At 45.2% G+C, this 24,542-nt stretch overlaps 1 protein-coding gene across 6 annotated transcripts; it reads right to left on the bottom strand.

Annotated features, from left to right (window-relative positions):
• Positions 1 to 1,077: 1,077 nt before the first annotated feature.
• On the bottom strand, positions 1,078 to 24,181 carry LOC112875079. 6 transcript variants are annotated; one of them, XM_025938779.1, is made up of 3 exons: positions 22,838 to 24,181; positions 3,895 to 3,930; positions 1,078 to 1,431 (listed from the first exon to the last, which is right to left on the bottom strand). In XM_025938779.1, exons 1-3 carry the CDS (start codon positions 23,142 to 23,144, stop codon positions 1,385 to 1,387), a joined length of 390 nt encoding a protein of 129 aa, XP_025794564.1. In that variant the 5' UTR covers positions 23,145 to 24,181; the 3' UTR covers positions 1,078 to 1,384. The 6 variants fall into 6 exon arrangements, 4 of the variants coding, with proteins under 4 accessions (XP_025794564.1, XP_025794563.1, XP_025794561.1 ...); XR_003225108.1 differs by lacking the exon at positions 1,078 to 1,431 and having other exon boundaries at positions 2,710 to 3,930; positions 22,838 to 23,215; positions 23,327 to 24,181; XM_025938778.1 differs by lacking the exon at positions 1,078 to 1,431 and adding an exon at positions 2,710 to 3,382.
• Positions 24,182 to 24,542: the final 361 nt, after the last annotated feature.

Here is a 24,542-nt window from a genome sequence, read left to right on the forward strand (position 1 = left end):
TCATCTTTCGTTCCAAAATGAGGGGCTGAGGGAGGAGAGAAAGGTAGCAAGCGGGTTAGCCGCGCCGCCGCGGCTGGCCGTCTCGCCAGGGTTGGGGACGGGATTGGCATGCCGTCGTCGGAGGATGCCGGTGGCCATGGGAGTGTCATAGGGGCACAGGGCGGAGCAGGACGCCAGGTTGGATGGAGCTACCGGTGGCGCGGAAGGCGAGCGGAGGAGCCGAGGCTTGTTTAGCGCTGGATTTGATCGCGAGTCAAGGATGGTCGTGACTCGCGAGTGGGAGGCACGGAGAAGGCGAGGGGTCGGAGGATGGCATGACCCCGCGGTGTGTCGATTTGTTCGCGAGGCAAGGACGGTGCACCCGAACACGCGTTTCACAACGTGGGGAGACGATGCAGCTCAGGCGAGCGGTCGGAGCCTGCCAGCGCGATTCGACGACTGAGCCACCGCGTAGTCCACACGCGACCCAGCAGACGCCACGCGGCGCACAGACATTGGCGAACAGGACGCTGAGGCCTCTGGGGGCCTCCAAATCTTCGAGCGATATGAATCTACACGTTCTTCAACTTTTTTTTACTAGTATAGTGTCTGTAGCAACGCACGCTAATATAAATTTTATCCGGATTTATATGAGATCACCAACTTTATATTTTTTCACTCCGTGTATAGGCCGTGCCGTGACCATTTGAGTCTTCTATCCTTATCTTCCAAAAAATTTGAAAAATAAGTAACTGATGACATGTATCCAGCAGCCTCCGATCCTGAAATCCAAATTCCTTAGGTTTGGAATAAATGATCCAAAAAAATCGTGGCATGCAATATATGACGGTAACGATTTGATGGTGAAGATGGGCAAATTGGTTCCGAAATTCGAAAATCGCTATTTCAGGATGAATTTTCTGAAAAAAATGGTTAAATAAATAACTTGTCTAAAAAGCGCCCTAAATTACCGCTCATATCAAATCCTGTTCCCTGAGTCAATGGCTAGATAAGATGTCTGGATTAAAAATTTGAAAAACCCCTTATTTCGGAATAGAATCCTAGAAATAATGGTTAGACAATTATCTTCCTAAGATAAATCTTCAAAAGCCTCTTGAATTGGAATCTTCCAAGTAGTTTTCAGCATCCAGCCTTAAAGTATGAAAATTATCGCTGAAAACACGACGAGTGCCCTGTCATATCCAGCCCTCGAGCATAGGAACTAGATGAGTCCCATAGTTTTAGCCAAATAGTTGGTGGCACCAACCCCCGAGCCTAGGCATCGGCCAAGTTGCCGCTGAATCTTGAACTGTCGATAAAGCTGACCAGTCGGAATCGATTCCGACTAGTTTTATAGGCGAGACGAGTAGTCGAAATAGTCGTGGGCGATTGTTGATGAAGCCAACTAGTCAGAGTTTAACCCGACTCGCCCAGCAACATGGTCAAGATCCCCTGCGAGGTAAACATAAAAGAATATTATAATTGATATACATGATATCGTGTTGGAAGCAAATCACAGTATTGTAAAATGCATGTAAAATTTTCGCGTTGTACTCTTGCTGGGTCGCATAATGTCTCCGAGTAGGTAGCCTATTACGCTAGGCACCTGATCCCTGATTGCCGTAAACCATTGTGCAAGGAGCAAGGAGCGTGGCCGTATGCACGCGTAGTTGCATAGGTATACAGAAAAATCGAGGTTTCACGAATTAAAGCGTACGCTACCCAGATATTGTAGCAACCGTTGAGAGAAAAGGTTGTAAGCTACAAATAATGGTGAGACTGATTGCTACTTGTTCTGCAATATGGATCTGTCTTGTTGCTACCTGCAGGAAGGGGAAAATATGCCATGCTAAATTGTTAGCTGTGGTCATAAAGATGAAGTTAAATATAAATGGGAATCAACTATAGTTGGTACAAAAGGTATTTCAGACGATAACTTGCTTCTACTTGAGGTAGTGGAATCTGATGCTAATAGGTAAAGACAGTGAAGACATCATTGGCTGAAGTTGATCATTATATTTATTTTTAGTAGTGACGCATAGGTACTTAAATCATTAGGTACCTTTATTCCTTTCCTGGGCATAGTTTCATTTTATGATGTACTACAAGGGGAAATTTTGATATGAAAAATATAAGTAACGGATTGTATAGTGGAGGTAAACTTAATTGTAAAGTGAGTAGGACAGTGGGTAGAAATATTAATTTAGTTAGCCATATGTCGTTTGGTGGAGATACTTTGATTCCGCCCTTGGTGAGCAAAGACAGGGATAATGTCTTTAACCGGAGTGGACTGGAAATATGAGATTTTCTATTTTTTTCATATAATTTGGTGGCATTCCAAGCTCTCGACGGCAGTAGAAGGTGAAGTAAGAATGAGTTTTGAGCTCTGAAGCTGAAGGATCCTCTTAGAGTTGGCACACAAATCCACAGTATGATTGTCCAATTGCGGCAACTCCAATTCAACACCACAAAGAACTGTAGAATCATCTGCAATTTCTGTGATTAGGGATACATATGGTAGGTGGCAAATTGAAACCGCAGCATTCAGGAGTGCCATGGTAGAAGACCCGATTATGAACATAGTATCTGGATGGCTGGCTTCTATTCCATTTATGTTGCTTGGCGCTAATATACAAAAGTAGTAAAAAAGAAATCAAGAACCAAAAGTTGAAGCAAAGTAAAAAGAGAGAAAAAGATTAACAATATACAAATCTGTGTGTGTGTGGGGGGGGGGGGGAAGGTGGGGAGCACCATGGATCATGCAATTTAATTTGGACAGATTTAGCTAAAGAACTTCACCATATTAACTTTAGAGGACCCGAAAGAGCTGTTGTGTAATGCATATGGGGAGAAAAAAGCAATTTTCATTAGGAAGATAAGGGAAAATCATAAAGTTGTCAAAGTACTACTCATAGGAGAGAGAAGAGATTATTTTTTTTGTTAGAAAGCAATGCCAGATCAATTGTCATCCTTAGTTTTCAGCCTCTAACTATTGAAAGGGGAGACATTTGTATCTCTAACTAATACTATATCTGTATTTACAAATAAAAATGTAGGTATATGTACATATCCTTAATACCCCTTCCTCCTCTTCCCAACCATCTTGTCCTCCTCTCGCTTCACTAATGCTCTTCGACTCTCAGAATGGTTGTCGGGCCTTTGCACTGGTCAACAAAGCCACACAGGTTTCTAATCGCAATGGATTTATGTTTTCTTTGGCTTTTCCATTCGCTTCGTTCAACCCTGATCTGGATAGATAGCTCGGCTGCTATTAGCTGAGAATGTTTTTGTCAAGGAAAGGTTTCGCGAGCCCTACTAAGCCCATCTGACCTGCTTAATCAATGACTCCTGTAGTCATATGAACCACTCTCTCGAATAGCCCACAGCCTCTTTTCACATGTAACTGTATATGAGTATATATATTTATTTGAATCAGAAGAACACTGCATCATAAAATCGACAGTAAAAAGAGATGTAGAAAGATGCTGTAAAAGTGGTTGTAACTTACCGTGTGCTTGCTTGTGATTTGCCCTAAATGAAGCATCATAATGCAGATATACATTTTAAGGGAAAAATTAAATTTAAGGAGAGGCACATCTAAACAAATGAAGCATGTTATATTAATTGAAACAACCAGCACATGGATCTGCACCAATGCTATAAGATGTGGACGTACACAGGGGCTCGAAACATAAAGGAAACTAAATGTAGCAAAAATGGGTGTACGGGAGAAACTAAACCTAGCAAAAATGGATGTACGGGAGCGGAAATAGATCTTAATAGAATCAAACTCCATTATAATAATATCTAACCGTGCCTGGTAAATTTGTACGCACTAATCTAAAAATCAATAAGGAAATGGTTTGCATGGGCAAATCAAAGAACAGTTACGCACTATACCAAAAGGAAAATTACCTGGGCTTAGATCCAACCAAACAAAGTGTTCACCAGCTGCAAAGGAACAAAGACTATTAGCACGTACAGGAATTCGGAGGAGATAACAAAGAGTGGGGAAAAAAATCAGCCAAAACGTGAGACCGCAGAACCACCAGCGAAGTCGGCGGCGGCGGCGGCGGCAGCTACGGCACCGAACGAAGCGCCAAGAAGGCAAGAAGTAGGAGAGGTACGGAAGGAGGAAGAAAAGGATAAGGCAGTAAGCACAGCACCAATGGCAGCAGGAACGAAAGGAGGAATGGAGGTAAAGCAGGAGGGAGAAAGGAGAGGAACAACAAAAAATACAACACTTTGAGAAGCTACACAGTGTAAGCACTGCAGCACCCGTGGCCAACGATCGAAATCGAGGCGTGAGATTATACAGGGAGATTGGGGAGGGACGAGGAATGGTTCCTCTTCTGATTTCACTTCTTAATTTTTGTTTTATGCGTTTTCCCTCACAGGATTTGGCTTATAAGCCATTACAGACTCGGCTTCGGACCCACACATCTAACGACAGGCAAAGTTCAAAACGTTAACCGCGTCGAAAGCGTAAACTCAGCGATCCTTCTTCTCGTCATGTGTGGGTCATGACATCTTCCCCCCTTCAGCAGTGACTTGGCCCCAAGTACTTGCTGAAGGAAATCTCTTCTGGGCGACACAGAGATCCTCCCAAGTAGCGGCAGCAGCAGGGAACTGGGACCATTTGACCAACACTTGAGGGACCGCCATGTTGCCTTTCTTAACCAGACGACGATCCAAAATTAGCTCTGGTTCAGTAGCCGACGCCGACAGGTCCACCAGCTTCAGAATACCTTAGAAAACTGGAGTGTAGTCGGGAGTAAATGCTTTCAGCTGTGAAACATGGAACACATTGTGAACCTTGCTCTCAACAGGAAGATCCAGGCGATAAGCAGCCGAGCCAATGCGTTCAGTAATAGAGTAGAGCCCAAAGAACTTGAAAGCCAACTTGGGAAAAGGTCAGTTCACCACTGAGTGTTGAGCATATGGTTGCAGCTTCAAAAGGACTTGCTCACCCACTTGAAAGACACGATCAGTCCGATGACGATCACCCTGAAGCTTCATACGATTCTGAGCAACTGTTAACTGCTCCTTAAGCATTTCCATGTGTTGTTCACGATCTTGAATTAGATCCACCATAGAAGTTTAAGAAGTAGGAGACACAGTAGCAGGAAAGATGACACCCAAATTGGGGTCATAGCCATACAAGGCTTTAAAAGGAGAACAGCCTAAAGATGTGTGGAGGGAAGAATTATACCACAACTCTGCTAATGGTAGCCACTGTTTCCACTGCTTGGGTGAGTTATGAACTGCACAACGCAAATACATCTCCAAACACTGATTAACCAGTTCGGTTTGCCCATCGGTCAGTGGGTGGTAAGCTGTACTGTGCAAGAGTTTAGTGCCCAAAGCAGTGAACAATTCCTGCCAAACCTTGCTCAGAAAGATTTTGCCTCTGTCAGAGACCATTGTCTTTGGTAGGCCATGCAATTTTACAACTGAATCCAACAGGGTCTGAGCCACTTGATGAGCTGTAAATGGATGCTTGAGAGGTAAAAAGTTGCTGTATTTGGTGAACCGATCAACTACCACCAAGACCACATTTGCATTGTTAGACAGTGGCAACCCTTCAATGAAATCGAGGGAGATATCTTGCCATGCTCGTGCTGGGATTAGCAAAGGTTGGAGTAAACCAGCTGGTGCAGTGTGTTCATGTTTAGAATGCTGACAAACACTGCATTGCTTGACAAAATCTTCCACATCATGCTTTAAACCTTTCCAATGGAACAGTTTCTTCACTTTATAATAAGTGGCTTGGATGCCAGAATGGCCTCCAATGGGGCTCGAGTGTAGTGCTGCAATTACTTTAGTCCTAAGAGCAGAATTATTTCCAAGCCAAATGTGATCCTTGTGTCTGATCAAACCATCTGCCAAGGAAAAACCCTGTTCATTTGGAGAGTGGACTGACTAGGACTGCAGCAATTTCTATGCCTCAGCATCAGTGTGATATGAATTGAGGACCTCCTGTAACCAAGCAGGAGTAGTAGTAGAGACTGCTTGTAAAGCCATAAAATGACCCACACGAGACAAAGCATCAGCTGCTAAGTTTTCCTTCCCCTTCCTGTACACAATCTTGAATTGAAGTCCCATCAATCTTTTCATTGCCTTCCTCTGAAGATCAGACTGCAGGTTTTGTTCTGACAAATATGAGAGACTTTTATGATCAGTGAGAATAATGAATTCTTGACGTTGGAGATAGGATCTCCATTTCTCAATGGCCATGATCAATGCTAAGAACTCCTTCTCATAGATAGACAAATGCGGATGAGTGGGACCTAGAGCTTTGCTAAGGAAAGCCACTGGTCTATTATGCTGCATCAACATTGCCCCTATCCCTGTGGTACAAGCATCTGTTTCCACCACAAAAGGATCATTGAAATTAGGAAGAACAAGTACTGGGGTTTGAGTCATAGCAGTCTTAAGAGCAGTAAAAGCCATCTCAGCTGCAGGAGACCAGTCAAACTGCTTTTTCTTCAATAACTGAGTGAGAAGTTTGGCTAACAGTCCATAATTTTTAACAAAACGCCTGTTATGCCAGTAAGACCCAAGAATCCCCTCAATTCAGTAACTGATGTTGGTTTTGGCCACTTCAGCATAGCATCAGTTTTAGAAGGATCTGTAGATACTCCCTCCTGAGATATAACATGACCCCAGTACTCAATTTGTGTTTGAGCAAAAGAGCATTTGCTGCTTTTCAGATAGAACTGATGAGCTCTCAACTGATCCAAAACCTGCCTCAGATGATTCAAATGAGCTTCCCGAGTAGGACTATAGATGAGAATGTCATCTAAGAAAACAAGGACAAATTGTCTGAGAAATGGTTGTAAAATATCATTCATCATGCATTGAAAGGTAGCTGGAGCATTTGTGAGTCCAAAAGGCATGACCCTAAACTGAAAATGTCCATGATGAGTTTTGAAAGCTGTTTTGTGCTCATCTGCAGGACACATTCGGATTTGATGATAACCAGCTGTCATGTCCAGCTTGGTGAAGAATTTTGTTCCAGCCAATTCATCCAAAATCTCCTCGATAATAGGCAAAGGGAACCTATTCTTAATTGCCAATTCATTCAACTTTCTATAGTGAATACAAAATCTCCATGTGCCAACTTTTTTTAAGAACTAATAAGACAGGAGATGCAAAGGAGCTAGTACTCTGGGTGATCAAACCAGAAGCCAGAAGTTCCTTGACCTGTTTTTCAATTTCATTTTTGTGTAGAGGAGAGTATCTGTATGGTCGAGCATTTACAGGAGCAGTATTAGGCAGGAGAGGGATGGTATGGTCATACACTCGAGGTGGAGGTAGAGAGGTGGGCTTGGAGAACACATCTGCATATTCCTGAATAAGCTTATCAATTTCAGGTGTTATAGCAGGAGGAGAAGGATCCAAATTAGTGACCACAGCAAAGGCCCAAATGTCATTCCCTTTGTAGTTTTTAAGCAGACTGGTAGCAGAAATACCAGGTAAGGTTTGTTGGACTGACTGAATACCCTGCAGAGTAACAGTGTTGCCATTTTCTTGAAACTCTATCACTTTCTTATCCCACTGACAAATCATAGGGCTATGAGTCTTAAGCCAATCATACCCCAAAATGGCATCATAGACTCCCAAATCTAGCACCTTCATGTCAGAGGTGAGAGTGTGTCCTTGACACCACCATTCCATGTGAGGCACCATCTTGTCAGTTACTAGAATTTGCCCATTGGCCACCTTGACCTTTCTGGGAGGAGCAACAACAGGTTGAAGGCCCACTGTTTTCAGAAAGGATGAACTGACGAAACTATGGGAGCTGCCACTATCAATGAGCAGGAGCATGACTTTGTTGCTCACCACAGTTCTCAGCTGCAAAGCATCACCATGAGCAGTACCAGCTAAAGCATTCAGAGAAAGCTGTTCAAAATCCTCTGCAATGGAATCCTTTACAGCTAGCATGTTGAGAATCTCCACTGTAAGTGGTTGGTCAAGGTCATTCAAAACCAGAGCATTCACTTGAGGTTGGGGCCTCAAAGTGCAAGAAGAAGCATGTGCAGCATCATATTTCTCTCCACAATACATGCACAACCCATTAGTTTTTCTGAAATTTCTCAGTTGTCTTTCCTTCCACAAGGTGCCAGTTGCATGAGTAGACTTGTTATCAATTTTAGCTGGGGCAGCAGAAACTTTAGTTGAACTTACTGTTATTCAACACCTGTTGTTGAACCTTAGCCAATAGTATAGCTCTGTTTACTGAGTCAGGCACTTGGCACTGCACTCCACTTCTAAGTTCAGACTTCAACCCTTTGACAAACTGAGTAGTGAAATATAATTCTCCCAGGCCAATATTATGCATGGAGACACTATAATGAAGGTTTTGAAATGCAGCAATATAATCCTCTAGGGAACCAGTTTGCTCTAGTGCAATCAACTCGCCAATAGCATCTCGATAATCAAAGGACCCAAACTGAGTTTCTACTGCAGCAATAAGATCTTTCCAAGAACCCAGACCAAACTGCAACTTATACACTTGCAACCACTTGGCAGCCTGGCCATCCATATTCAGCGATGCAACAGTAGGCCAAAAACTCTTAGGGATGTTGAACAAATGAAAGCAATTGAGACACTTGTCCTTTCAAATCCGAGGATTCGTGTGGCAGAACCAACTTGAATTACACCGGCTCAAGTACGCGAGTCCGCTCCTGCAGGCTCCAACGTGCTTCAAACGGTATAATCCTTTGGCCTGTCGGGTAACATCCCGATAAACCACCGATTGCAGGATCAAACAAGATACCTCGTACGAAGACGAGTCCAGAGATACGAGAGCCACCACATTTTACATCACAGGCAAAGATATTACATGAGAGTTTAAAAGTAACATCAGTTTCTAACTGATGGTATTTATTACAAACAGCCTTAAGTTTCATGTCATAGCAGCGGAGTTTATAGCACGACACTGTACACGTCGTCAGTTCAGATATCATGCTAGCCCTGGCATGACATCACTCGGAGGGGTCAGCGTTGGCCGGAGGCGGGTCCCACTCCACGGACCAACCATCAGGTAGAGGGTAGGGCCATGGTACAGGCAGAGCTGAGTCGTCAGGAGGATTACCTGAACCAAAAGTATAATGCAAGACTGAGTATTCTAATACTCAGCGAGGCTTACCCGGTCATGGTACACTTAGCCATATAACTAGACTCATGTAGGGTTTTCAGGTTTTAGGTAGGGTTTTCAGCTGAAAAGTAATAAAAGGTAGGTCCTTAATTTCAACTTTTAGCTTTCAAATTCTAGGTGATTATCCATTCTAGGTAAGCACCTATAACTATCCAGGCATGGTAGCATTTTTAGAGAAACATCATCTTTAATAACCATAGCATTTCTCTTGTTACTCTATGTGGTAAAGGGATCAAGCAGTTTCAATCTCCGCGAGAAACGGACGATTTCTGAATCGAATTTCAGCCTTGCAAGGGTAAACCTAACTCACACGCTGGGAACATCCAACGATTGTTCCGAAGCGACCATTTGCCTTTCATTCCGACTCGTGGATAGGTCCACCACAAGCGACTGCAGGACCATACGCACACTCAATGTGTGCAGTATGTAGGTCTGTAGCGCGACTACATGACCACACTCCTGGTTGCCTTGCAACACATATTCGTACACTTCGAATCAAGTAACCAGAACCAAATACGAGTGGTGGGAGGTATGTCCACTCCTCGGGCCGATTGGTTACAAGGCTTACCGCTTACCATATTTCGCGGCATGTGGCTAGTACTTTCAAACGCTTAACCACCACCACCACACACTGCGACCTTATCAAGTTCAACAATACAGACGGGGCATCACCTCATTCATGATACCTCACATAAATCCCGTCCGTCATCCTTATAGTGATTACAGGAATGTAAATATTACAATTCCTATATCGCGCGAGTGACAGGAGATCACCCGACTTCTACCGGTCCTATTAGCAGAGCAGCTATTCGGATTCAAGTGCTAGTATCCAATACATTGGTTCCTAGGAATATGCAACTAGGGTTTTTCATACAATTCCTTTGAACGTAATGCATAGATAGATATAAATAATATAAGTTGCAGGGTAGGTAAAGTAGGGGTTATGTCCGGGGCTTGCCTTCTTGCGTAGGGTTGGGGGCAGTAGTGTCAAAGTTTTCCGAACTTTGGTTCGGAGCTTCAGTTAGACCCTCGACGACATTCTCGGGGCCTTTAGGAACTTCTACGGTTTGATCCGAGATCAGCTCGTAGTCACTGTCAGCTAGAGTAGTCGGGTCTACATGATATGCAAAGATATAAAATTAAGGGGTAGTCGGGTCTACATGATATGCAAAGATATAAAATTAAGGGGTGCATACTCTTTTATTTTATTTCACGATAAAGTTGCAATTTAAAAAACTAACACACAAGAACTCTTGAAACAAAAGGGGTTTTAGCTTTGAATTATCATTTATATTTAACTTATGACTATAGCATTGAATTTACTGAAAACATGAATTAAAATATTTTAAGTTTAGATTCAAATCCCAATTTAAATTCAAACCTTAGGTAATAAAATTATAAAGTCTTGAAAATTTAATCATAGATTAATTATCCACCTGTTAGATTATGACAAAAAGATCTAATTAATTAAGCTTTAATAGGTATGCTTAACTAATTCCATTATAATTCAAATTGAATTGCCCAAATTTAAAAGAATTCAAGCTACAAAACAAAACTAGGTTTGAAAATTCTACACCAGTTCATACATAATCTATAGAGATTGCATACCAAAAATCATAAGTAGCAAAGTTAGTATGTAGAAGCTATGCATGTTAAACTCTTTTACCTTAGATTTAAAATAGATTAAAAAATACTTGGTTTCAAACCAAACTCATTTAATAAAAGTTGTAGGGTTTAAAATCTAGTTTCTAACAAAATTGGTTTTGCAATTTTTGGATTTTTCTACAGTTTGCTATAAATTTTAAAAGACAGCAGCATCAAACACATGAAATAATAAGAAAAGTTTACACAGAGGTCCCCAGGGGTACTGTTTCTCTGAGTCCTATGGTTTGCAAATAGCCCCCTGGGCTTTTGCTCCTTCTAACCCGGGGTCCTTGGCCAGAGACAGAAGGGGAGCAAGGATTGGACGGCCGTGTTCCGGCGAGGAGAGTCGCCGGCGGCGAGGTCCGAGGGAAGGAGAGGGCTCAGGAGCTCACGGCGGTCCGAAAGCACCAAGTGTCGAGGGCTGCACTGGTCGGAAACATGGATCTCGACGAGAACCCGAGGTGGTGGCGGAGAGGGCTCTATCAACGGCGAGACTCCGGTGACCGGCGTCGGTGGAGGGTCTGCGCATGAGCTTCAGCGAGTCGTGGGGAAGGTGTTGACTCAAACAATTGGGAGCGTATGCGTCGGATTAGAAGCAACCGGCGAAGACAGTGGCGGCGGCGGTGGGGACAGACGCCGGCGAGCATCGGAAAAGCAATACAGGGCACTAGAGACCCCACGAAGAGGCCGTAGAGTTGTCACGGCGTTGATGTGGTGCTGGCTAAGGAGTCGTGGTGGCGCAGGAACGCTCGGTGTGAGCTGCCCACGGTGAGACCGAAGGCGGCGACGGCGGCGCTCGTCGGTAACGGGGCTCCGGCTGCAATTGGAGGGCAACAGGGGGTCGACGAGCATGAGTAAGGAACGGAGAAGCTCGCACGGGGGTTGATGAGGGCGAGGGGTGTCTGGTGGCGGCTGCCCACGGCAATGCCGATCGTTGCCGGAGGGGGAGAAGAGGAGCAGCAGTGGGGTTTGGGTCGGATGCTCGAGAATTGGCAAGGAAACCGGAGGAATGGGATGTAGAGGCTCGTGTAGTGCTGGTGCGCGCGAGAGATGGAGGTCTGGGGCTTCGCTGTGGGCTTTCCACGGCGACGAGGAGGTGGCGGCCGAGCAGAGCTCCCGCAGCCGTGGCACGCGCAAACAAGGACAGCGGGGAGGGAACCAAAGCCGGGCTCGAGGAGGAGATGACGCGTGGAAGGGGGAGAAGCAGGAGGTGGACGACGGCGATCTGCATAGCGGCGGCCGGAGGGGGAGCTGCGCCGGCGGTAGAGCAGAAGAGCAGAGAAGCAGGGGACAGAGGGGGTTCAGAGGAAGAAGAAGAGGGGGAAGTCCAAGGACTAGTTTGGAATATATAGAAAGTTCAGGGGCCTTCCGGTAAACTAAAAATTCCCACTGAAATAGAGATCAAAAGAAGAAATGCCCAAAACAAAAGTTGTAGAGTTTTTCAAGCTCTACAATATTGTTTTAGGGATCAAGTTCAAAAACCCAAAGTTTGCAGCTTTTCATGTGAAATTTTGAATAAAAGTGAAATTTGAATTACCCTTGTCCTTACCAAAGGGGATTTGGTCAAAATTTGGATATGTTCACAAATTTTCATGAGATATCATGATGACTTGTATACTTACATATTAGCCCTCAAGTAAACATGAGAGTTACTTTTACACCTCAACTATTTTACATAAAAGCCCTATGGTTTTTATTTTAAAAACACATAGGTCCCTACTCTTACACAAAAACCCATTTTTTTAAGATCTAACCTATCTTTTACACTTTCCTCCCTATAGTAATATAAATTTAACACTTAGCATTATTTTTCTCCATATAACCCACTTTACACTTAAGGCTTATATTTTATAGAAATTACAAATATACCCCTAGTCTTTGGTACTACCCACATATATCATAGCAAGCATACATATGTCATACTAAAATCTAGTATCCATATGTTCTAATTACCTGAATGTCACAGCCTCCCCCCCTAAAAGGAATCTCGTCCCGAGATTCAGAAGCAGAATAGAGTTGGACGACTAGATTTGGGAATTGATTGTAAGGAAAGTCGGAAAATTCCGTTGAAGATAGGATTCTGTTTCCCAAGTTGCTTCTTCTTCGGTGTGATGATCCTATAAGATCTTGTACATTTTGATCTTCCTCCTTCTAGTGACTCTTTCTTTGGTGTCTAAGATTTGAATGGGTTGTTCGGTGTAGGTTAGATCAGGTTCGATTTCAATGGCATGGGTTTCAATGATCTCCGTGGGTATTTTAATACACTTCTTAAGTTGAGAGACATGGAAAACATCGTGAATGGCAGCTAATTGAGATGGAAGATGAATTTTGTAAGCCACTAGGCCACAGATTTGAAAGATCTCAAAGGGTCCGACATATCGGGGTGCTAGTTTCCCTTTTATGCCAAAATGCTGAACACCTCTGGTAGGAGATACTCGGAGATATACAAAATCTCCTACTTGGAACTGCAGAGGTTTCCTTCTTTGGTCTGCATAACTCTTTTGCCTAGATTGAGCTGTCTTAAGATTGGCTTGAATAATCTTGACCTTATCTTCAGCTTCGACAACTAGGTCTGGTCCAAAGATTTTGCGTTCGCCGGTCTCAGACCAACTTAAAGGAGTTCGACATCTGCGACCGTATAACGCTTCAAAAGGTGCCATCTGAAGACTAGATTGATAGCTGTTGTTGTAAGAGAATTTGGCCAAGGCAAGATATTTGTCCCAGCTCGTATCATAGTGAATAATACAAGCTCGGAGTATGTCTTCAAGAATTTGGTTGACTCGTTCAGTTTGTCCATCCGTCTGAGGATGATATGCAGAGCTTCGAATCAGTTTGGTTCCAAGAGTTGACTGCAATTGTTCCCAGAAGCCTGCAATGAATTGGGCCCCTCGATCAGAGATAATGGTCTTAGGGACACCGTGTAATCGGACAATTTGATCAAGATAGACTTCGGCATACTTCTTAGCTAAGTAAGTGGTATGCACAGGAAGAAAATGAGCTGTTTTAGTAAGTCTATCAATGATTACCCACATGGAGTCATGCTTTTGAGAGGTGTTGGGAAGACCAACAATGAAATCCATACTAATATCTTTCCATTTCCATGACGGAATGAGTAGTGGCTGAAGTGTACCAGATGCCTTGAGATGACTAGCTTTAACTCTCTGGTATGTATCACACTCAGATACGTATTTGGCAATCTCTCTCTTCATTCTGGTCCACCAAAAGTGTTGTCGTAGATCTTGATACATTTTGGTGCTACCAGGATGAATAGAGAATTTAGATATATGTGCTTCATCAAGGATTTGTTTACGAAGTTGATGGTCTTTAGGTACAACAATATGATTGTTGAACCACAAGACTCCGTGATGATCAATGCGAAAACACTTGTATTTAGCTTCTCCCTGAGATAGTCTTAGCTTGATAATTCTGATACCCTCATCATGTAGTTGTGACATGATGATTTTATCTCGAAGAGTAGACTCAATAGATAAAAGATTTAGACTACCTTGAGGAATAATCTCTAGATTGAGTTTTCTCATCTGATTACAGAGGGTGTCACTGAAAGTTGCCGCGGTTAAGCAATGATAATATGCCTTGCGGCTAAGTGCATCCGCAACCACATTGGCTTTGCCAGGATGGTAATATACCTCAAGGTCGTAATCTTTGATTAGTTCTAACCATCGCCTTTGACTCATATTGAAGTCAGCTTGGGTAAAGATATATTTGAGGCTCTTATGGTCAGTGTAAATGTTACACTTAGCACCCATAAGATGATGTCTCCAGATTTTAAGAGCGTGAACAACGCCTGCCAATTCAAGATCATGAGTTGGATAGTTTTGCTCGTGGTTCCGGAGCGCTCTGGATGCATAAGCAATGACTCGGTCGTTTTGCATTAGAACGCAACCAAGGCCAGTCCCAGAAGCATCACAGTAGACATCAAAAGGCTGAATATTATCTGGCTGAGCTAGCACGGGAGCGGTTGTTAGAAGTTTTCTCAAGGTATGGAATGCTTCGTCACACTTATCGTCCCATCGATATTTAACTTCTTTCTTAAGTAGCTCAGTCATTGGCTTGGCTGTCAGACCCGGGGCCACGGGGCTGTGTACATCAAGGAGTCCGTATTGGGCTAGGGGATAGGACGTGTCCTGTACCTTGTTTATGTTGTATTCTACCCGCATGCGGAGTAGAACTAGTCGATATAGAAGGAAACAACACGAGTTGTACTTGAGTACGATTCCTAAGCTAGTATCAGGCTAGGATTCATGTAACCCTGTCCTCCCGGATATATAAGGGCGGGCAGGGACCCCCTCAAAACCAAGATCACCAGATCAACATCAAGGCAATACAAACCATCATACAGGACGTAGGGCATTACGCATATTGCGGCCTGAACCTGTCTAAATCTTGTGTTGTCGGCACCTTCGAGTTCCTGATCTCGGCGCATCCTAACCCAAAACCTACCACCTTGGGTATACCCCTCGGTGGGCAGCCGGATAAAACCCGACATTGGCTATCTTGGAGAAGTCTGGAATGAATCGGTGATAGTATCCCACCAATCCAAGGAAACTTCGAATTTGATGGACTGAAGTTGATGGCTTCCAATCCATAACTTCCTGAACTTTAGTTGGGTCAACTGATATGCCTTCACTAGAGATAGTGTGTCCCAGAAATTTCACACTATCCAGCCAAAAGTCACATTTCGAAAATTTGGCGTAAAGGCGATGATCACGTAGTCGTTGAAGAACGATACGTATGTGATTGGCATGGTCTTCATTAGTCTTGGAATATATTAGAATATCGTCGATGAAGACCACGACGAATTTATCAAGTTCCGGCATAAAGACTGAGTTCATGAGATACATGAAATATGCCGAGGCGTTAGTAAGCCCAAATGACATAACCAGATATTCATATAGTCCATATCTGGTTGAGAAAGCCATTTTTGGGATATCACAGGGCTTGATTTTGATCTGATGATAGCCAGAGCGTAAGTCAATCTTGGAAAAGACTTTAGCTCCAGCTAACTGATCAAACAGGATATCAATGCGGGGAAGAGGATACTTATTCTTGATAGTAACCGCATTGAGTGGACGATAATCAACACATAACCTTAGGCTATTGTCCTTCTTCTTAACGAAGAGAGCGGGACAACCCCAAGGTGAAGCACTTGGGCGTATGAAACCTTTATCAAGAAGATCTTAAAGTTGGATTTTTAACTCGGCCAATTCATTTGGAGGCATGCGATATGGCCTCTTGGAAATAGGAGCAGTGCCAGGTTGAAGTTCAATAATGAACTCGATGTCTCTATCGGGTGGCATTCCAGGCAAATCATCTGGAAAAACATCGGGGTATTCACAGACTACCGAAATATCTTTTACTTTGATGTCTGTGATAGTATAAGTGCAAGAATATAGGTAGTCTTGCTGAGGCAGGTAGAGGGTAATGGCTCCTTGATGGGGTGAGTTAATCTCAATAACTCGGGAAGAGATGTCTAGCAGTACCCCATGTTCTGTCATCCAATTTGTCCCAAGTATAACATCAATACCTTCTAAGTTTAATAGAATCAAATCAGTTCTAATTTCTTTGCTACCAAACTGAATTGGCACCTTTTTGACCATTCGGTCAGATGTAATCTTTCCTCCAGGGGTAGAAATCATATATGACCCCTTAGTAGGACCAAGATCGAGTCCTTTTCGGGTACCACAGTTGTTACTGATAAAACTATGAGTTGCTCCGGAATCAAATAATGCAACAACTGGTTGGTGGTGGATAGAGAACGTACCCGACATGATGGGGGCTCCGTCCAGAAGTTCCGCAAGAGTGGTGAAGTTAATTCGTCCTTGCCGGACTTGCATCATCGGCCTTTTACCCTTGTTTTGGTTACCCTGATTGGAACTTTGTCCTTGGTTAGGTTTCCTGGGCCGCGGACAATCCCTGATGAAATGGTCTGCACTCCCGCAATTGAAACAGCGATAATTGCTGCCTCTCTGTGGAGCTTGTTGCACATTTGGCCTTGGGCCAGATTGCTGTAGTTGCGGTGGAGGTACGGGAGGTCTATACCTTCCTTGTTGTTGGGGCAGCCTGAAAACCAATCTGCCAAACGGAGCATTCCTCTGTGGCGCTTTGCTCTGGGTATTAGGAACAACCCGATACCTCGGTGATTGAGCACTCGAAGGTCCAGTAGGAGTCTTTCTTTTCTTCTCAGCACGCTGTGCCATGATATAATCCTCCTGGGTTAAGGCCATATTAACCAGCTCGCTGAAATTATTAGCCCTAACAACATTCAGGCGCTCCTTGAGCTTGGTATTAAGGTCACGACGGAAACGATCTTGTTTCTTAGCATCATTATTTGCATGATAACCTGCATATTAGCACAGATGATTAAAAGTTTGTGCATACTGCAATACCGTATTGGAACCCTAGGTAAGTGCTAAGAACTCGTTCAACTTTTGTTCCAGCAATCCTTCGGGAATATAGTGTGCTCTGAAGGCAGTCCGAAATTCATCCCAGGAGATGACATGTCCCGCGGGCTGCATGGCGTAGAAATTATCCCACCATATACGAGCAGCACTGCGAAGTTGCTGGGCAGCAAAAGAAGCTTTACTCGAGTTCGCACAAGGTATAGTCAAGAGGGCGAACTTCGATTCGATGATATGAAGCCAGACATCAGCGTCCAAAGGTTCTTCAGCCTTACTGAAGAACGGGGGTTGGGTACTGAGGAAGTCCTGATAGCTGGCCACTGGAGGGGTGAGGTCATCATGACCTCCTCGGAACTGTTGACGTTGCTGGTTCTGCTGTGCTTGTACTAGCAGATTTAGGAGTTTTGTTTGCCGTGCCATCACCTCGGCTAGGTTGGGAGGTGGTGGTGGCGGTTGATGAGAACTACTGGTTTGTTCTGCCCGGAAGCCTTCCGGGGTTCCTCGTGTAGCTCCAACCATCTGAAATAAAGGGGACGTCCGTCATTAACCACATGACCTTACTCCCAATTTCCGAAGATACAATATTCATATAAACAATGCACATATTGCATTCAATCATCTTATTTAAGAACATAAAGATAATGAACAAGAGGATAAAACATGAAGCTCATATTACAACGTAGATTTTGATGGTTTCCCACATTACACATCCATAGGATCCAGACACCGGCCATCTATGTTACAACAAATGGCGCAAGGTCTAAGTAAGCTACATACTAACTAAGGCATTACACTCCTCACAGGTTACAACTAGAAAGAAATCGACGATTTAACAAGTAGAAATCATCGAAGTTGCCTACAGAAGACTGACTACCCGAAGAAGAATGGTGGGGACTAAGAACAGGGTCCCCATGCTCGGAGTCAAGCTCTAAGACTCCCTCAATCTCTTCTGGATCTTCTTCTTCAACCTCAGGTACTACAGGTGCGACGGGAGGTATTGGTGGCTGCTGTAGTTCTTCAAGATGAGCCTGAGCATCATCAGCCTCAAGGATCAGATCATAGATTTGTTCCTGAAGAAACTCAATGATGGTGTTGCGCTGAGTGATTATATGATCACTCTCATTGATCTGATCTTCTTGGTGAAGGATGGTCTCATCCCGCGCTGCGATGATCTCATCCTTCTGAGTCACCAAGGCCCGAAGTTGATCAACTTGAGTATTTTGTCTATCAACCTCCCTATAATGACTTCGCGTAGCATTGATCAACTGGCCCATCTCACGACGTAGTAGCAGTTGATAGTGATACTGCACATTCATAAACCGCTTTGATACCAGCTGTGCAGAACCGACTTGAATTACACCGGCTCAAGTACGCGAGTCCGCTCCTGCAGGCTCCAACGTGCTTCAAACGGTATAATCCTTTGGCCTGTCGGGTAACGTCCCGATAAACCACCGATTGCAGGATCAAACAAGGTACCTCGTACAAAGACGAGTCCAGAGATACGAGAGCCACCACATTTTACATCACAGGCAAAGATATTACATGAGAGTTTAAAAGTAACATCAGTTTCTAACTGATGGTATTTATTACAAACAGCCTTAAGTTTCATGTCATAGCAGCGGAGTTTATAGCACGACACTGTACACGTCGTCAGTTCAGATATCATGCTAGCCCTGGCATGACATCACTCGGAGGGGTCAGCGTTGGCCGGAGGCGGGTCCCACTCCACGGACCAACCATCAGGTAGAGGGTAGGGCCATGGTACAGGCAGAGCTGAGTTGTCAGGAGGATTACCTGAACCAAAAGTATAATGCAAGACTGAGTATTCTAATAATCAGCAAGGCTTACCCGGTCATGGTACACTTAGCCATATAACTAGACTCATGTAGGCTTTTCAGGTTTTAGGTAGGGTTTTCAGCTGAAAAGCAATAAAAGGTAGGTCCTTAATTTCAACTTTTAGCTTTCAAATTCTAGGTGATTATCCATTCTAGGTAAGCACCTATAGCTATCCAGGCATGGTAGCATTTTTAGCCAAACATCATCTTTAATAACCATAGCATTTCTCTTGTTACTCTATGTGGTAAAGGGATCAAGCAGTTTCAATCTCCGCGAGAAACGGACGATTTCTGAATCGAATTTCAGCCTTGCAAGGGTAAACCTAACTCACACGCTGGGAACATCCAACGATTGTTCCGAAGCGACCGTTTGCCTTTCATTCCGACTCGTGGACAGGTCCACCACAAGTGACCGCAGGACCATACGCACACTCAATGTGTGCAGGATGTAGGTCTGTAGCGCGACTACATGACCACACTCCTGGTTGCCCTGCAACACGTATTCGTACACTTCGAATCAAGTAACCAGAAGAACCAAATACGAGTGGTGGGAGGTATGTCCACTCGTCGGGCCGATTGGTTACTAGGCTTACCGCTTATCATATTTCGCGGCATGTGGCTAGTACTTTCAAACGCTTAACCACCACCACCACACACTGCGACCTTATCAAGTTCAACAATATAGACGGGGCAACACCTCATTCATGATACCTCACATAAATCCCGTCCGTCATCCTTATAGTGATTACAGGAATATAAATATTACAATTCCTATATCGCGCGAGTGACAGGAGATCACCCGACTTCTACCGGTCCTATTAGCAGAGCAGCTATTCGGATTCAAGTGCTAGTATCCAATACATTGGTTCCTAGGAATATGCAACTAGGGTTTTTCATACAATTCCTATGAACGTAATGCATAGATAGATATAAATAATATAAGTTGCAGTGTAGGTAAAGTAGGGGTTATGTCCGGGGCTTGCCTTCTTGCGTAGGGTTGGGGGCAGTAGTGTCAAAGTTTTCTGAACTTTGGTTCGGAGCTTCAGTTAGACCCTCGACGGCATTCTCGGGGCCTTTAGGAACTTCTACGGTTTGATCCGAGATCAGCTCGTAGTCACTGTCAGCTAGAGTAGTCGGGTCTACATGATATGCAAAGATATAAAATTAAGGGGTGCATACTCTTTTATTTTATTTCACGATAAAGTTGCAATTTAAAAAACTAACACACAAGAACTCTTGAAACAAAAGGGGTTTTAGCTTTGAATTATCATTTATATTTAACTTATGACTATAGCATTGAATTTATTGAAAACAGGAATTAAAATATTTTATGTTTAGATTCAAATCCCAATTTAAATTCAAACCTTAGGTAATAAAATTATAAAGTCTTGAAAATTTAATCATAGATTAATTATCCACCTATTAGATTATGACAAAAAGATCTAATTAATTAAGCTTTAATAGGTATGCTTAACTAATTCCATTATAATTCAAATTGAATTGCCCAAATTTAAAAGAATTCAAGCTACAAAACAAAACTAGGTTTGAAAATTCTACACCAGTTCATACATAATCTATAGAGATTGCATACCAAAAATCATAAGTAGCAAAGTTAGTATGTAGAAGCTATGCATGTTAAACTCTTTTACCTTAGATTTAAAATAGATTAAAAAATACTTAGTTTCAAACCAAACTCATTTAATAAAAGTTGTAGGGTTTAAAATCTAGTTTCTAACAAAATTGGTTTTGCAATTTTTGGATTTTTCTACAGTTTGCTATGAATTTTACAAGACAGCAGCATCAAACACATGAAATAATAAGAAAAGTTTACACAGAGGTCCCTAGGGGTACTGTTTCTCTGAGTCCTGTGGTTTGCAAATAGCCCCCTGGGCTTTTGCTCCTTCTAACCCGGGGTCCTTGGCCAGAGACAGAAGGGGAGCAAGGATTGGACGGCCGTGTTCCGGCGAGGAGAGTCGCCGGCGGCGAGGTCCGAGGGAAGGAGAGGGCTCAGGAGCTCACGGCGGTCCGAAAGCACCAAGTGTTGAGGGCTGCACTGGTCGGAAACGTGGATCTCGACGAGAACCCGAGGTGGTGGCGGAGAGGGCTCTATCGACGGCGAGACTCCGGTGACCGGCGTCGGTGGAGGGTCTGCGCATGAGCTTCAGCGAGTCGTGGGGAAGGTGTTGACGCAAACAATTGGGAGCGTATGCGTCGGATTAGAAGCAACCGGTGAAGACAGTGGCGGCGGCGGCGGGGACAGACGCCGGCGAGCGTCGGAAAAGCAATACAGGGCACTAGAGACCCCACGAAGAGGCCGTAGAGTTGCACGGCGTTGATGTGGTGCTGGCTAAGGAGTCGTGGTGGCGCGGGAACGCTCGGTGTGAGCTGCCCACGGTGAGACCGAAGGCGGCGACGGCGGCGCTCGTCGGTAACGGGGCTCCGGCTGCAATTGGAGGGCAACAGGGGGTCAACGAGCACGAGTAAGGAACGGAGAAGCTCGCACGAGGGTTGATGAGGGCGAGGGGTGTCTGGTGGCGGCTGCCCACGGCAATGCCGATCGTTGCCGGAGGGGGAGAAGAGGAGCAGCAGTGGGGTTTGGGTCGGATGCTCGTGAATTGGCAAGGAAACCGGAGGAATGGGATGTAGAGGCTCGTGTAGTGCTGGTGCGCGCGAGAGATGGAGGTCTGGGGCTTCGCTGTGGACTCTCCACGGCGACGAGGAGGTGGCGGCCGAGCAGAGCTCCGGCAGCTGTGGCACGCGCAAACAAGGCAGCGGGGAGGGAACCAGAGCCGGGCTCGAGGAGGAGATGACGCGTGGAAGGGGGAGAAGCAGGAGGTGGACGACGGCGATCTGCACAGTGGCGGCCGGAGGGGGAGCTGCACCGGCGGCAGAGCAGAAGAGCAGAGAAGCAGGGGACAAAGGGGGTTCGGAGGAAGAAGAAGAGGGGGAAAAGTCCAAGGACTAGTTTGGAATATATAGAAAGTTCAGGGGCCTTCCGATAAACTAAAAATTCCCACTGAAATAGAGATCAAAAGAAGAAATGCCCAAAACAAAAGTTGTAGAGTTTTTCAAGCTCTACAATATTGTTTTAGGGCTCAAGTTCAAAAATCCAGAGTTTGCAGCTTTTCATGTGAAATTTTGAATAAAGGTGAAATTTGAATTACCCTTGTCCTTACCAAAGTGGATTTGGTCAAAATTTGGATATGTTCACAAATTTTCATGATACCAAAGGGGATTTGGTCAAAATTTGGATATGTTCACAAATTTTCATGAGATATCATGATGACTTGTATACTTACATATTAGCCCTCAAGTAAACATGAGAATTACTTTTACACCTCAACTATTTTACATAAAAGCCCTATAGTTTTTATTTTAAAAACACATAGGTCCCTACTCTTACACAAAAACCCATTTTTCTTAAGATCTAACCTATCTTTTACACTTTCCTCCCTATAGTAATATAAATTTAACACTTAGCATTATTTTTCTCCTAGGTTTTAAAGCTACCTTCCATATAACCCACTTTACACTTAAGGGCTTATATTTTATAGAATTTACAAATATACCCCTAGTCTTTGGTACTACCCACATATATCATACCCACATATATCATAGCAAGCATACATATGTCATACTAAAATCTAGTATCCATATGTTCTAATTACCTGAATGTCACAATTTGCACCACTAAACTTGGGAAATGACATCTTAGGAACAGAATGCCTAACACTCCCTGAATGTTGGCCAGTACCCTCGAACAGACTCTTGAGGAGGACGATAAGCAGAGTGCTCACCTGAAACAGGAGGAGGAGTCCGACGGTGTGGAGGTGGATCGACGACTGGTCGCTGATGATGGTGGGGATCAGGTTGAGAAGGAACATTCTGAGAAAACCGAGCAATAGCTTGTCTAGTAGCTTCCATTTGCTGAGCGAGGGTCTGCTGATCCTTCAGTATCTGCTCCATCACTTGATTACCCAGATCCATCTGAGTCGACATACGCTGCTGAGTAGTGTCCATCTCCCCCACCTTCGCGTACAGCAAATCGATCGACTCGAACACCTGATCCCAACATGCTGAATCGCGCTCCTCTAAAGATGTCATTGCCTCCAGAATGAACTACGTCTGCACGGAAGGCCTTGGAGGAGCCGTGATGAATCCACCGCAAACCGAGCCTGCGGGAATGGGAATTAAGGACGAGATTCCAGCAGCGATGTGCTACTAGAATCGATCGAGCCAACCCGATTCGTTTGCGAGCTCAAGGTCGACGGGATAGCCGGACTCACCCGAACTCAACGGCGATCGAGAGATGCGCCGCAGAAGGTCCCCGTGCGAAGTCTACCGCCGCCTACACCGCCACCGGAACAACACCCCGCCGCCAACAACGCCGCGAGCCCCACCGCCGAGGATCGATGAATCTGGTACCACTGTAAGCACTGCAGCACCTGTGGCCAACGATCGAAATCGAGGCGTGAGATTATACAGGGAGATTGGGGAGGGACGAGGAATGGTTCCTCTTCCGATTTCACTTAATTTTTGTTTTATGCGTTCTCCCTCACAGGACTTGGCTTATAAGCCATTACAGACTCGGCTTCGGCCCCACACAGCTAACGACAGCTAAAAAGCAAAGTTCAAAACGTTAACCACGTCGAAAGCGTAAACTCAGCGATCCGTCTTCTTCTCGTCATGTCCGGGTCATGACACACCAGTAAAGAAGCGACCACCCCAGCAAAGCCACGGCTAGAGCTGGAGAACGTGGGAGCAGGGGCGGAGGCGACGGCAGTGGCAGCGCGAGAAGAGGAAGCGTCAGTCACAGACACGGGAAGAAAGAAGCAGAAGAGGGGAAGGAGGAGACGAAGCCATGGAAGGGATAAGACCCTCGGGCGCACAGTATCTCGCTAGAAGCTTCCAGCCAATCAAATCGCAGCATGCGCCGGTGGGGAACCATAGCAGCGGCACTGCGCGCGTCCTGCTCTTGAGGAGCTGCGGCGATGAGTTGGCCGCGGGCGAGGAGCAGCGGCACCAGCAATGCCGCTTGGCTGGCCGCGGGCGAGAAGCAAAGGCGCCGATGTGGCCGTAGGCTGGGAGCGACGGCCGCCGCCTGGCCGGCCGTGGGCAAGTAGCCGGGGCGCCGAACCGGCCGTGGGCGAGGAGCGCGTTCACCTGGCCGGACCGGCCGCGGGCGACGAGCGGCGAAGCCGGCAGCCTCGCGCGCCGCAGGCCATACCGGCTGTTGATGAGGAGCAGCGGCCCCGTGGGCGCCCAGGCCGCGGCGGCACAGGGCCAGCGCGCAGCCGACCCTGGAGACCCGCTCGCCCGCGCGCGGGGAGCCGGCACATGGATGACGGCGCTAGACGCGGCTGTGTCCCTAGGTCCGGCGGGTCGACGGTGTCCGGCTCGCCCGATGGCGTGAGGGCTGGCTTGCGGCCAGCAGCGAGCGGGACGGCAGGCGCGTGCGCCGGCGAGCCACGCGGCCCGCAATGCCGTGGCACGCCCGCGCCG

The sequence above is a fragment of the Panicum hallii genome, chromosome 9 (genome assembly GCF_002211085.1).
Source record: "Panicum hallii strain FIL2 chromosome 9, PHallii_v3.1, whole genome shotgun sequence".
NCBI lineage: Eukaryota > Viridiplantae > Streptophyta > Magnoliopsida > Poales > Poaceae > Panicum > Panicum hallii.

What these genes read in the sequence shown, in the direction of transcription:
- LOC112875079 (XM_025938776.1), bottom strand. Translation starts at nt 23,144, where the DNA reads ATGACATCTTTAGAGGAGCGCGATTCAGCATGTTGGGATCAGGTGTTC. An exon ending in GACTCCTCCTCCTGTTTCAG is followed by an intron (nt 9,080 to 22,837) that starts GTGAGCACTCTG and finishes CTTTTGGTTCAG; the next exon opens with GTAATCCTCCTGACGACTCA.